This window comes from Canis aureus, chromosome 14 (genome assembly GCF_053574225.1).
Source record: "Canis aureus isolate CA01 chromosome 14, VMU_Caureus_v.1.0, whole genome shotgun sequence".
In the NCBI taxonomy this organism is placed as follows: Eukaryota; Metazoa; Chordata; class Mammalia; order Carnivora; family Canidae; genus Canis; species Canis aureus.
This window is the reverse complement of record NC_135624.1, coordinates 31,877,305-31,891,478: the sequence shown is the minus strand read 5'-3', so window position 1 is coordinate 31,891,478 and position 14,174 is coordinate 31,877,305. Positions and strand designations below refer to the sequence as shown.

General features: G+C 48.6%; 1 protein-coding gene across 1 annotated transcript in view; it reads left to right on the top strand.

The window, feature by feature from the left end:
- Positions 1 to 14,174, top strand: part of KCNQ3 (potassium voltage-gated channel subfamily Q member 3) — a 297,245-nt gene that overhangs the window by 250,435 nt on the left and 32,636 nt on the right. Inside the window, exons 5-9 of the mRNA XM_077847276.1 lie at positions 311 to 466; positions 1,473 to 1,583; positions 3,124 to 3,219; positions 4,555 to 4,649; positions 11,752 to 11,778. Coding sequence (XP_077703402.1) covers positions 311 to 466; positions 1,473 to 1,583; positions 3,124 to 3,219; positions 4,555 to 4,649; positions 11,752 to 11,778 — 485 coding nt within the window. The remainder of the gene's footprint in view (positions 1 to 310; positions 467 to 1,472; positions 1,584 to 3,123; positions 3,220 to 4,554; positions 4,650 to 11,751; positions 11,779 to 14,174) is intronic.

Genomic DNA, 14,174 nt, shown 5'->3' with positions numbered 1-14,174 from the left:
TAGTATAATGTGGAAACTTGTGGAATCACCGTGTTGTACACCTGGAACTCATATAATGTTCTGTGTCAACTATTCACCAATTGTAAAAAAAAAAAAAAAAAGAAAAGAAAAGAAAAAAGAAAAAGAAAAGAATGGCCATATGACTGATGCTATCTCACAGTGATGGGACGTAAGGCTTGGAGAAGGTGAGTAACTTGCCCACATTCATGGATCTGGTAAACCTGGACCCCAACTCCAGTGTGTCTGCCTCCAGCCTCCATCCAAAGATTTCCCAGTGACCACTTCCCTTGTCCATTGCTTACTCTCCCAGGAGCTCATCACCGCCTGGTACATTGGGTTCCTGACGCTCATCCTTTCTTCATTTCTTGTCTACCTGGTTGAGAAAGATGTGCCAGAGGTTGATGCACAAGGAGAAGAGACGAAGGAGGAATTTGAGACCTACGCAGATGCCCTTTGGTGGGGCCTGGTGAGTCACTGACTTGAAGGCCCGCCACAGGGACTGATCAGGAGACAGAGAGACCTGGAAGGCAGAGAATGCATTTGCAGATGGATTTTTCTTAGTGCTTGCAGGAAGTCAGGGCTGCTGAGAACAGTCTGGTCCCATCACCACTCAGGGACCTCACTTTATTAGTTGTGGGCTCTTATTAGCTAAGCCGTGCATCTGCAGATAGAAACAGCCCAGATTCACACACGTGTCCTCAGACCTTCAGACCTACCTGGAGACCCATGGCCTCACACCCAGAGGGACAGGTGGTACTAAAGCTAGCATTATTTTTAAGGCTTTGCTCCAGAGCATTGCTCTAAATACCTTACATGTATAAGCATAGTTTAATTTCAAACAACTCCTATTATTGGCCCCCTTTTTTTAAGGCAGGGAGAACTAGGGCATGAAGTGGTTAGGTAAATAACTAATCCAAGAAAGATCTCTGAGCCTGTTATTGATTGACCTGGGATTTGAACTCAGGCAAATCACTCTCAGGCAAATGGGCTCCAGAGGCCATGCTCTTAACTGCTCTGCAGTCCTGCCCCGTCCATTCATAGGTATGTGTGCCCAGGGACCTACACTTGTGAACATACCCAGGAATGTACAACGCACATTAGCACAGACCCATAAGCAGATATGAGACATGCACACATACGCACACGTTACATACGAACACACTCCAGAGCATGCATACATTGGGAAATGTGGCAATACACAAAATCACACAGCTGTAAACACATGCCAGGAAGGCACATGCACACATTTGCAGTTATTGGAAAACAGTGTTGGCTGATTGCCTCTCGGTAGAAAATCCTTAAGTTAGGAACAATGGTGGTCTCAAGGCTCCCATATAATTACCTGGCACAGGTACCTTTGCTCCCATGGGAAACACATCCCCAAGCAGTAGGAAAGGCTTATGGGTAGAGCTTGCCTGACACATCCCTGGATCCCTCTCCTGGTTAAGACATGTGACCTCTTCTCTCTCCAGATCACGCTGGCCACCATCGGCTACGGAGACAAGACGCCCAAAACATGGGAAGGCCGCCTGATTGCAGCCACCTTCTCCTTAATCGGCGTCTCCTTTTTTGCCCTTCCGGCAGTAAGTACCCTGATCGTCTCCCTGGTGGGACATGTGGGCCCCTCCCTGCCTTGCCCCACTGCCCCTGCCAGGCTCATCATCCACCCCATCTCACCCTCAGTCCCATAGGCTGGGCTGCTCCGAATTCCAGTCTCAGAGAAGCTGAATGAGTTGCCCCCTCCTCTGGGCACAATTCTGTAAAGGCATTTCTGACCCCCCTGCTAAGTCCCCATCACCCTCCACCCCCAACTGTGAGCTTAGGCTTATGTTTCCCCGCATGTCTCCCCAGCACCTTGCATATGGGGGCTCCTTCGTCTATATGAGCTTGTCCTCCCATTTCATTTCCTGGCTTGTGTAAAAAATGCCTCCCCCTCCATAGTGAGTACTTGACCCTGAGAGAATAACCTCCCCAAAGCCCAGAGCCCATAAGTGTAATATTCACAGCAATCACAGACAGTGCTCGTCGGTTGTACTCTGTGCTGGAACCGTGCCAAATGCTTTCCCTACATCGTCTCATTTCATCTCATGTTGTGACAACATTGTGAGTTTGGGAGGTTTTTATCACCACCTTCCAGATGAGAAAACAGAGGCTCAGGCCTGTCAGGTTTCCACAGTCACAAGTTTCCATAGTCCTCAGGGCTATGGAGCTGCGGGTTCTGGCTCTTAATCACGAAGCCGCAAAGAACCTTCTCACAGAGCAAACCTGCTTCTACCCTCTGTGTCCCCCAAACCTATTCTTAGTGATAGTCTTCCTCCCTTCTCTGTTTCCTAAGCTCGCTGACCTGGGCATGTGACCCTTGTGAATCTCAGTTTCCTCATCTGGAACTGGGGGGGGGGGGGGGGGGGGGCGGGGCATGGGGCTGCTGCATGGCCTAAGGGTCTCTCCCAAATTAAAAAGAGGACGTACTACCAGCCATGCAATCCACATGCAATTCTGACCTGGCAGTCAAAACAGGTCACAATTTGGGGAAATTCTAGTACAAGTAGCTTTTTTTTTTTTTTAAGATTTTAATTATTTATTCATGAGAGACACAGAGAGAGGCAGAGACACAGGCAGAGGGAGAAGCAGACTCCCTGCGGGGAGCCCAATGGGGGACTCGATCCCAGGACCCTGGGATCGCGACCTGACCTGAGGGCAGATGCTCAACCTCTGAGCCTGGTATCCCTCCAGTACAATTCTTAATGGACCATCTAAGCAGCTAAAATAGTTTTACATTCCGTTAGCATTCACCGGGCATCTGTTCTGTGTCGTACTTCTTATGAAACAGCTCCTATACATGATTTCACTTTTTGCTTAATGAAATTATGAAAAAGATATTATTACCCCACTTCCCTGTGGAGGAAGTTGAGGTGAAGTTGGAGAAGAGCCTTGCCTGGGGTCTTGCCTCTAGAAAGGGGCAGAGTCAGGAGCCGAAGCCAAGCCTTCCTAAAAAGCAAGGCTCCATGTAACCCGGCAACCTCTTCCCTGGAAGAGGAGAAGGAATCCTTGTGGCCCTGGGGGTGGGGACGGGGCACCCAGAGAGGCCAGCAGGGCTGACCCAGGCCTGGCTTCTCCCTCCAGGGCATCCTGGGGTCCGGGCTGGCTCTCAAGGTGCAGGAACAGCATCGGCAGAAGCACTTTGAGAAAAGAAGGAAGCCGGCTGCAGAGCTCATTCAGGTCTGTCTGTCTGGGGGTGAACCGGATCTGGGTCCCCGGGGCGTCTGTGTCTGCTATGTTTGGGGGGCTGTTTGTGCTTGTACGGTGGTGGGCATGCCTGGCCCTGCGGATGGGACCCAGGACCACGTTTGCTTGGACATGGCTGTGGGTGTTCCCTTGGTTATCTTTTGACGGGTCCTCGTGGGATGAACATGGCAATCCCAACACTCTCCCATCCAGATCCTAAGCCGAGCGAGAAAGAGACACAGGACTCCAACAGGGACCCCACCATCAGCTGTTTTACCAACGGTGTTGGAGTGGAGAATTTGACTTGGGCCGGAGTCCATACTAGGCCTCCCCTCCTTCTACTTTCCACCCCCATCCTGATGTAGGGACCCTCATAGAAGAGCCAGGCTAGAGTCCGGGTGCTTAGCCAGTCAGCTACAAGACATGGCCCCAGGACTGAGAACCCATAAGCCCAAGAAGGGAAGAGACACCGTATGTGTGTTCAGGATTGGATGGTTGGCCATTTGTCCTGCCCACTAGACCATCACGCACCAGTGGGCATTGGACGCCTGGCAGCTCCGTCACTCTCACACTGTGCGCTGGAAGTGGGAAGGATAGTGTGAGGTTGGGGAGAAAGGCAGGAGAGTTCCCAATTACACTTCAGAGGGAATTCCTGCTACATGGTTTGGTGGGCTGTGAGGAGCACAGAGAAGAGGAGGGTGGGGTACCCTGACTACAGCTCCATGGGGCCCAATGTGTGCAATACCACCCACCATGAACTTGCGTTCAGTGTCCTGAGGGTCTCATTGGGTCTGTGGGTCTGACACGGGATGGTACACGATGTTATCCTACGTCATGTAGTGTCACGGCGGTCCCGGCCTCGAAAGGTCTGCTCTGTTATCCCCCCAAGCCCCAGACTGTCACAGTAGTCCTGAAGTTCTAGTATATCAGAATCAAAACTTCATCTCCTGGGCCATCTCTTGCACCCAAAATGGCACAAAAGAAGTGTGTATCCACCTCCCTGTTTAAGAGGTCTCAAGGAAACTCGCAACAAGAGTAGCCCCTGCTCCTTCTGGGGAATTTATACCCAGCATCCGTTTCTCCTTCCACTGGGTTTCTCCACCTCCCCACCCCCACGGTACCAGGTTGGGCTCCAAGATGATGGCTCCAGGAAGGATTTCTTCCCAAAGGAGCTACAAGAAGCCAGGAAACCTGACTTCTCTGGATATCACCTCAGTGCCTATTTAAACTCCTAGGAGTAGGGGCTTCACACATGTTTTAAGACTGTGGGATTCTGTGTGAGTATTGCAGGGCTATCTGGTCATTCCAGCCCTCTTTCCTCCTCCTCAGGCTGCCTGGAGGTATTATGCTACCAACCCCAATAGGATTGATCTTGTGGCGACATGGAGGTTCTATGAATCAATCGTCTCTTTTCCATTCTTCAGGCAAGTGGTGACCTACCTGAATGCTCCGGGTGTGACTGACCAGCCCGCCAGTGGGTCTGTATTTGTGCCTGTGGGTTTCAGTTTCTTGGAGAGCAAGGCATGGTTCCCAGCGGATGCCACCTATTAGAATCACCTGGGACCTTAAAAAGCCCAGTGTACCCAGGCTAATTAAATCAGAAACCCCAAGAGTGGGGTCCAGACATCTGTGTTTTTTTTAAAGCTCCCCAGGTGACTCCAGTGTGCCACCAGGGGTTGCCAGCTAGACAACAGGGAGTAGCTGAGAAGGGAAGGATCGTTGTTTGAGCAGAGCTGGTGCCTGAGGAAGTGGGGAACCAGTGCAGTGGGCCTCGTGAGCCCCCTGAGCCCCCTGGGTGCCCCCCACACCTGGCCGTGGCCTGTACCCACAGACTCTTCTGGATGCTGGGAATAGGCAAGCAGAAGAAGTAGTGGGAAGAATCTTCCAATGACTCAGAGAGGTTGTTTTGTGTTCTTATTGGTGGGAGATTAAATTCAAGTCCTCAGGGGTGCCTGGGTGGCTCAGTTGGTTTAGCATCTGGCTCTTGGGCTCAGGTCATGATCTCAGGGTCCTGGGTCGAGCCCTGTGGCAAGCTCTGTGCTCAGCTCCCTCTGCTCCTCCCCCTGCTTGTGTGCTCTCTCTCTCAAATAAATAAAACTCTAAAAAATAAATAAATAAAGATTGGGGCACCTGGGTGGCTCAGTGGTTGAGCGTCTGCCTTCGGCTCAGGGCATGATCCCAGGGTCTGGGCATCGAGTCCCACATCAGGCTCTTGGCGGGGAGCCCGCTTCTCCCTCTGCCTGTGTCTCTGCCTCTCTCTCCGTGTCTCTCAGAAAGAAAGAAAGAAAGAAAGAAAGAAAGAAAGAAAGAAAGAAAGAAAGAAAGAAATTCTTTTAAAAATAAATAAAGATTGTAGGTTGATTAAAGGCCTCAGGAAGAAAATAAAACCCTCTGCCCACAGCCAGTACCTGTGAAAAGGAAGAGGGAAGTTAGTAGTCCCTGGATACCCAATACGCCCAAGGTTTCCAAGTGCATCCTGCATTCACTCCTCACAGGCACCCTATTTGAGAGGCCAGAGGATCTCAAACACTAAGGTACCTTAAAATCAGCAGACGGCTGTACAAGTGCAGGTCTTATGCTTGCCTGTAGCCCCATCGACGGCGCCGGCCTTGTAAAGCATCTTGGACGGACAGCCCGGGGCTAGCCTCACAGAGGGGCTCAGGGTCGCTCCTGGAGATAGGCTGCGAGGTCGGGTCACCAGGCTCCTCTCCTGGCAGGGCTGAGCTGGGGCTTAGGAACTTCAGACACTTTGGCCAATGTCTGCCACATTAAGAGGCCCCAAAGCCCATGGCCTGTTCACTACTTGGGCTACTGAAACAGACCGCGCCTCATGCCTCTCCAGGTTTTTGTTTGGTTTTAGATTTTATTTCTTTAAGAGAGTAAGCAAGAGAGAGAGAGAGAGAGAGAGAGAGAGCACACAAGCAGGGGCAGAGGGAGAGGGAGAAGCAGACTCCTCACTGAGAAGGGAGCCAACATCAGGACTCGATCCCAGGACCCTGGGATCACAGCCCGAGCTGAAGGCAGATGCTGAACCAACCGAGCCCCCAGGCACTCCCCTCTCCAGATTTTAGATACTTCTTTCCTGAGCTGGAACTTACAGTGTGTGGATGGAATATGAAGCCGCCCTACCTCCTGGGTTGGGAGGAAGCGTACAGGGTCACTCAGCCTCACACCTGGAGCTGGGCTCTGAAGCATGTATCCACCACACGCCTGTGGTTTCATGGACCAGAGTGTGACCCAATACTAGCCGAGTGCCCCCCCCCATCCCCAGCCCATCCTCCCACTCTCTTACCTTGAGACCTACACTCAGTCCCTTTACTGCCATCACCAGGTTGTGGCACAGATTTAAGGAGATTCAAGAGATCTGGGTTCCCCTGGCTCATTTCCCTGCATAAAACTTTCCAATGCATGACTGTGACAAAGAGAGTAAGATCTGAAACCTGACCATGAGGGACAGGGACCCATGAGCTCAGGCCCCTGCTTGCCTCTCTCATCTCACCCCTACAGAACTGCTAGTGGCAGGTGCTGCTTCTTACTCAGGGCATCCAGTCCACCAGCCACAAGTGACTTACAGAGGAATCTAACCTTGATCCTGAGGGCAAAGAGAAGCCATTTGGGCCCAAGTATGACATGATCAGATCTGTGTTTTAGGAAGATGACAGGAAGGGTATGGAGGTGGACAGGCCAGGCTCGAGATTCTAGGCAAAGAGATCAGCCAGCAAAAGACCGCAGCATTCAGGATGAGAGCCAGCCAGGGCTTAGACCCAGGTAGAAGCTCAGGAAGGGCGGCAGAGGGAGGACCAGAAAGAGAATAATCAGAGAGGGGTGCGGATGGCAGAGGACTTGGGGAGATAGAAGCATCAAGGCTTCCATAAATGAGTGATGGAGTTTGGATTTAGGGACTATATCTTCTCACCTGCAAGTAGATTCACTGGCTCAGAAGACGGTCTCTGTGGTTCCCTTTGATTCTAAAGTTCTGTTTTTGTCATAATGATTTCCAGCTGGGGATAACATCAGTCTTCTTGTGGGTCACAAGAGTCTCTGCAGGGCCAGGGAGCCTCCCTGGAGAAGGGCAGAGTGACCTTGGACTCGGAGGCAAGAGCAGGTGCAAGCACTCGGAATGCAGAATCGAGATGACTTCCGTTTGCTGTGCAGCCCAAGGTTTTGGCAAGAGGCCCATTCTTTTGGGGTGATTTATTATAAATAAGGCATTGTCCTGGCTGTCAGAGACTTGTAGGAATATATTGTGCTGCAGACAGCTGCTGTGATATGGGAATGGCTTTTAAGCTGAGAAAGAAGATTCCTTTCTCTTTCTTTCCTCTTTTTCCTCTTTCTTTCTTTCTTTCTTTCTTTCTTTCTTTCTTTCTTTCTTTCTTTCTTTTCTTTTTCTTTCTTTCTTTCTCTTCTTTCTTTCTTTTTCTTTCTTTCTTTCTCTTCTTTCTTCTTTCTTTCTTTCTTTCTTTCTTTCTTTCTTTCTTCCTTCCTTCCTTCCTTCCTTCCTTCCTTCCTTCCTTCCTTCCTTTCTTCTTTCTTCTTTCTATTTCTTTCTTCAAGGACAAAAGTTTAAAGTCATTAGAGAGATGCACTTAGCAACCACAAGGCAGTCCCTTGGGAAAAGAATGTCCCTGAATCCCAACCCACCTTTGAAAGTGAACAATTCAGTGATTTTTAGTATATTCACAAAGTTGGGCATTGATCACCGCACAAATTCCAGAACATTTTATTGCCCCAGAAAGAAAGAAACCCTGTCCCAATAGGAACAGGCTCCCCCCTGCCGCCCACCTCTGCAACCTCTAATCTACTATCTATTCTGGACTTTTTATATAAAAATGAAACCTTTTAGTAGGTGGCCATTTATGAATGGTTTCTTTCACTTAGCATGTTTTCACATTTCCTCCAGGTCAGAACTTGTTTCCTATATATGGATGAGTACTATTCTATTCTAGATGCCCTGTTTTGTTTATCTATTCATCAAGTGATGCATATTTAGGGTGTTTCCACTTTTTGGCTATTATGCTGCTGTTCACATTGCGTGGACACAAGTTTTCAATTCCCTTAGGTTTATACCTACAAGTGGAATCGGTAACTCTATGTTTAACTTTTTAAGGAACTGCCAGACTTTTTCCATGGTGGTGGCCTCCTTTGACATTCCTCCCAAAGACTTTGCAGGATGCAGTTGTGCAGCCCATCCCTGGGAGTGGTACTATATCAGGATTTCCAGCTCAGTGCAGTCCTTCATGAATTTGCAAGGATATATATGTTTAGGGCGAGCGGTGGATGGATAATGGTGATCCTTTTTTATTTTTATTCTGTTACTACTTAAAATTATAAACTTATTGTTTCCGAATTATAAGGAAATTCAGAGAGCTATAAGTCCAAACCCAACTTAATACGAGAAATGTGAGGCCTGCAGACGTTCAGGAACCGACTCAAGGCCATATACATCATGTTGGGCATGGTTGAGACCTCGCCCAGATCTACTGATTCATTGATCAGTGGAGACTGTGTACACTTGGTACAAATAGACAGAGGGAGTCTGACAAAGTACAGCGAGAACCTTAGGGGTTGGTAGATTGTACATTCATACGTGCAAGCACACATGAGGGAAGACATTTAAGACCATGTGTTAAATGCTTTTCCTTTGCTTTCCATCAACAGGGAATGTGCATGCATTTGCTTCCCTAAATTTTGGTAGGATTACCTACGGTACATCTGTGCTGTCTAATATGGTACCGGTAGGCAGATGTGGCTTTTGAGCATCTGTTACTAGTGCCACGGAGGAATTACATTTTAGATTTTTATTTAATTTTAACTTAGTCATATGTGACTAGTGGCTGCCATATTGGACAATCATTAGATATTAGAACTAAAATGAAGGTAAGACAGGCCCAAAAGGTAGATGTTACTTGACCAAGAAGATCCAGTTAATTTTTTGTATAACCAGAACTTGTTCCTTTTATGACCAACATCAAGATTATTGGAGTGCTCAGCAATGGAGAAGTAGGGGGATGGACGTATATGTAACAATCCTTCCCCATGGCCAAGTAACATGGATCTGCTTCCATATATACCATCTCATTTCATCCTTGGAATACCCTGGAAGATAAGAAGAAGGAGTAACTCCATTCTTATAACCCAAATATCATAGGTGAAGCATCAGAGCATCAGTGAGATTAATTAGCTTGCCTAACGTCACCCCTCTAAGTAAGTGATGGAACAGAGATGAGAACCCAGGACTTATGCCAAAGCCCATTGTATCTCTGGGAAGAAAAAGTTTTTTAGGGAGAAAACTGGGTAAAATTAAGATGAGACAAGGGTTACTGGGATAATAATACCCATTTCTGAAGATTATTGTCATGAAGGTCAAATTGAATAAAATGTGCAGAAGCACCTCTCACAGTACCTGGCCCAGAGCAGGTGTTCATTCTCTACTAGTTGAATCAGGCCTGGAAGGAAGTATAGATGTTATAGCAGGAAAGAAAGACACTAAGCACTCAAATATAGTCCTGGGAAACCACTGTTCATGAGTGACAACAGGACTAAACCACCCTGTCTGGAATGGAGTCACAAATCTTTTATTTATTTATCCCATTCATCCATCAAGTATTTATTGAGCCTCTTTTATGTGCAAGGCACTGTGTTTGGTACTGGGGAAATAACAGTGAACAGAAAGGGGTCAACTGTGCTGAGCCTGTGACAGAGTTGATGGAGACATGGACAGGGAAGTGCCCACTGGATGCTTCTCACTTGGAGATTGTTGGAGCTTTGACTAAAGCAATCTCAGTGGAACAATGGGCATAGAAGACAGCCTGCAAGGACCAAAGGGTGACGTGGAAATGAGCACATGGAGATGTCAAATGCAGGTGACAGCTGGAGTAGAATGTGAGGCCAGGGCTCTTTCCTTGATGGGAAGGATCTAGGGGAGAGGGATCGAAGTGGATGCAGTGTGGGTGCGGGGAGGGCTGGAGGGGACACCAGGATGAAGGCATGGGTTCTGAAGCACGGGTGGAGGATTGGCATCCAGAGCCTGGCCCCTGCATCCATGTGCACAGAAGGGGAAGCATAGTGGGCAAGGCCAGGTGTACATGGCTGCCGACTTGGTGGTGGGACACAGGGCAGATCTCTCTTAGTGAGAAGTGAGTCAAGGTCATAGCCTGGAAGAAAGGCTCACCTTCCAGGAGAGGTGGGAAGTGTGATGATAGAGAAGGCGTGGAATCCTTGTCTTAGAGAGTGAGAAGGGAATGGTGGTGGGGAGGAGGAGCCCTATCTCTTGAACACTGCTCCCCACGGCACCACTGTGCAGGTCCTGCCCTCCACCCACCCCCCTACCTTTTCCTTCTCTTAGTGCTTTCCTACTTTTAGAGTCAGACACCCAGAGAATTCTAGAAAGGCAGAGTGTTTTCTTTGCACATGCTTCAGGTAGAGAGATGGGCCCAGGGGATGTGTGACCCACCCAAGGCCACCTGGGACTAGAGGGGAGCTGAGTCATGAGCTGGAAGTCTCCCAACTGGTCCCTCTGCTTCTTCACCATGATGCCTTTTATTTTCTCCCCATTTCTCCCACCCCCGGATCCCAGGGATAGGCTACTTATTCATTCAGCATTTATCGTGCATTTCCCATGTGCCATGTATGGGATGCTCAGATTTCAGAGCTGAAAATGACAGACCCTGCTGCAAGCAGCTTGTAGACGACCGTTTGATCAGAGTACAGTCCCACATGTGAAGAGATTAGCTCAGCCTAGACCCTGGGGACTTGGATAAGAAACTCCAGAAGGGGGCCCCTCTAGCTGGAATTTGTAGAATGAGCAATGCTGTTCTGGGCAGAGTGCAGGCAGACTGAGAGTCTGGAATGTGTGCATACCACTCATGATTAGGAGGGTGGGCTCTGGAGCCAAGCAACCTGGGTTCGAATCCTGACTCTGCTCCTTCCTGACTGAGACCTTGAGCAACGTTCTTAACCTCTCCATACCTCAGCTTTGTCATCAGGATAATGGGAATGCTAATACTTCATCTCTTGTAGAGTTGTTATGAGAATTAAATGAGTTAATCCATAAAAAGAGCTGAACATAGTATCTGCCTAATAAGTATTGCTCAATAAATAATAGTGATGATGGTCATGGTGTTGACTGTGATGATGTGGTGGTGACAGAGTGATGGGGGATGGCACTTAGTGATGACATTCCTGGTTTCCTGGTCTGTCCCCACCACTAAACAAATCTCCTGAGCCCAGGCTCTGAGCTCTGAGCCAGAGCAGGTGCTTGGCAACCATTCCCTGGGTGAGTAAATGAATGAATAGCTGGGAAGAACCCTGAAAAATTAGAGCCAAGCCTTTTTGGTGGGGCCTAGGGTCCAGCTGGGGAAAGCCAGCTCATTCACTGGTTCCCCTGCTGACTCACCACCTCATCCTAGACTCCACTGGGTGCCTTCGTCTTCATCAAGGGATGCTTTGGGGCCCATTGTGGGGAAAGGCAAAACTGTTCATGCAATTTATACTTTCTCTATGTTTTTCTCTCTCATCCCCTCTTAGGAAAGACCAGCTGGAAGCAGCAGCCAGGTACGTTTCTGATCGTGAATTCCCTTCATCCCATCACCATGTCGGGACAGAGGGGCCAGCTGTGTATGGTGTAGGGACCCTGGGCGGCATGCTGGTCATGAACTCGAGTTTGGGGCTCACTGCTATTGCTGACCTCCATATTCCTCTGCCATTTTCATGTTAATTTACCCAAGGACAACTCACTTGTGATCATAACTGAAGCCTCTTGGTCAGCAGGACAGGGTGCTGTGCCTGGAGTCCTTACATATGTTGTCTCATGTGGTCCTCAAAGCCACACTGTAAGACAATCCCTAGGACTCCCATTTGTGGATTGATATTGAGGCGCAGAGCGTCTGAGTTATCCCCCTTGTGTTACACGGCTACTGAGTGACAAGACTGATATTCTAAGTCAGGTCTGAACATGAAGACCGTGTAATTTCCATTATGTATTGCTTCTTGGGTTCACAGATGGCTCCTCAAAAAGTGAATCAAGACTACCATTCATGACCCCCAGTAAACCCCAGCTCACTCCAGGCTGTTGCAGAGGCAGGTTGGGCTTCTGGATTCGGAGCACTTCTGTGTACCCCGCCCCTTCTCTCTCCCTCTCAAGAAGATGTCACAGTATCAGGGAGATTAGGGACCCCTAGTTGTAAAGAAAAACCCATCTCTCCCAAATTTCCTTTATTTTATTTATTTATTTATTTATTTATTTATTTATTTATTTCGACAAATATAGATGTAATTTCATCTCTTATGTTGAGAAACTACTTCTGAGGGCTTGCCATCCATCTCCTGGACACCAGGCTCAACTGCTGTCCTTCTGGAGCTGAGAAAATCTGGGGGGAGGGAGTAGCAGGACCCTGAGCCGTATTATACTGGACCCACTTGAGGACAGTGGCCTTTGGGAAGCTGGGTCAAATCCTCTTGAATGAGGCCCATGATGCCCCATCCCATCTGTAATCCCTCTTGGAAGAAACAGTTACAGACACCCCAGTTAGCTCACACGTAGAAGCACAGTTCGGACTCTGTCTCCTTTGTGTGTGTTTTCAAATGGAAGGAACGTTTCTTGCCTGGACCTGGTTTGGACCTTAGGAGCATTTGGGGAGATCATGGAAGGGAGAAAGAATGACTGACAATGACAACATCAGGGGACATTTGCCTGAGAACCTGCAGCAGCTCCCAGAGGCAGAGCGAGAAGACACCTCAGTTAGCCTCCCTTAGATACAGCTGTCGAAGCCAAGGTGCTCTTCGAAGAAGAGGGCAGGCTAACTCCAAATAGCAGAGCTCGTGAGCACCAGGATTACATAATCCAGATCTCAGGACTCCCAGAGGGGTGCTTTTTGTCCTCTCCTTGTCTCATGACCAACAGGGTTTTGAATCATGCAGGTGTTGACACTATAAGCGAATTATCATGTCTACCTGAGAGCCTTTTCTATGCAGACACAAATGACATTCAGCCAAATTAGAATGTGTGTGCAAAACACCACATGTGCATTGGATTGTGCACTTCCCAACTTAATTGGTGCTTGGGTCAATGCATTCTGAGGCTTTGCTAGGGATGCTGCTCCAGTTATCAGAAAGGGGCTGTCTGGAATCTCAGCAAGTTGCTCATGCCCCTCTCCAGAACTCTCTGCCCTGCCAGAGGTACAGAGGGAAAACACATTTATGATTTCTCGCGGTTAGAGTTGCCAACTCTTTGCTGCCTCATCCTCCCCCGGGAGGAAGAATGAGGTCAGTTATGTAAGCCACACAATCTCCCTCGTCTGGGCTCGGGCGCAGTATTTTGGGTTTGAACAACAAACAGGTTGGCTGATGGATTGGCAGGTGGGATACCAGGTGTGATGTTAGCTGCAGTGCCAGAAGGTGGGGGAGAAGGTTCTGGGGGAACTGTCGACACAGGCATCAACTCCTTTATCCAGGATGGCAGGGAGCAAGGGGGGAGAATGGTGAGTGGTGTACACATGCGTTAGATAAATACTTGCTGACGGTCATTGTCTACCTTTGTGCTAACTTCAACAGGCCGCCAGTGAACTGGTGCTTTGGTCTTATTTATTATTTTTTCTAAATAGCCAGAATAAGATTGGAGTTCATCTCACCTCCCCCTCCAAGCATAGGCGGGCCACACCTCTGTTCATGTGTCAGGCCAAGGAAAGTGTTCTGTTCTCTGTGACTTAACATATCTTGGTTCTCCATTGGGGCAAGACAAATAAATCATGTCAGTTTATTGGAAAGAGCTCAAGTCCATAGTTGCTTGTAAAGCTGTTGCTTGATCCCAAAGGGTCAACAGAGAGATAAGTTTCTGTAGTCTCAAGGACAGGGCTGTGTTGGTTGTTGGCGGAACTTAGGCCCTGGTGATTTCCTACAATGGCTGGGAGGCTGGCTTTGATCATTTTATGCTTCTCAGGATCTGTGATTCT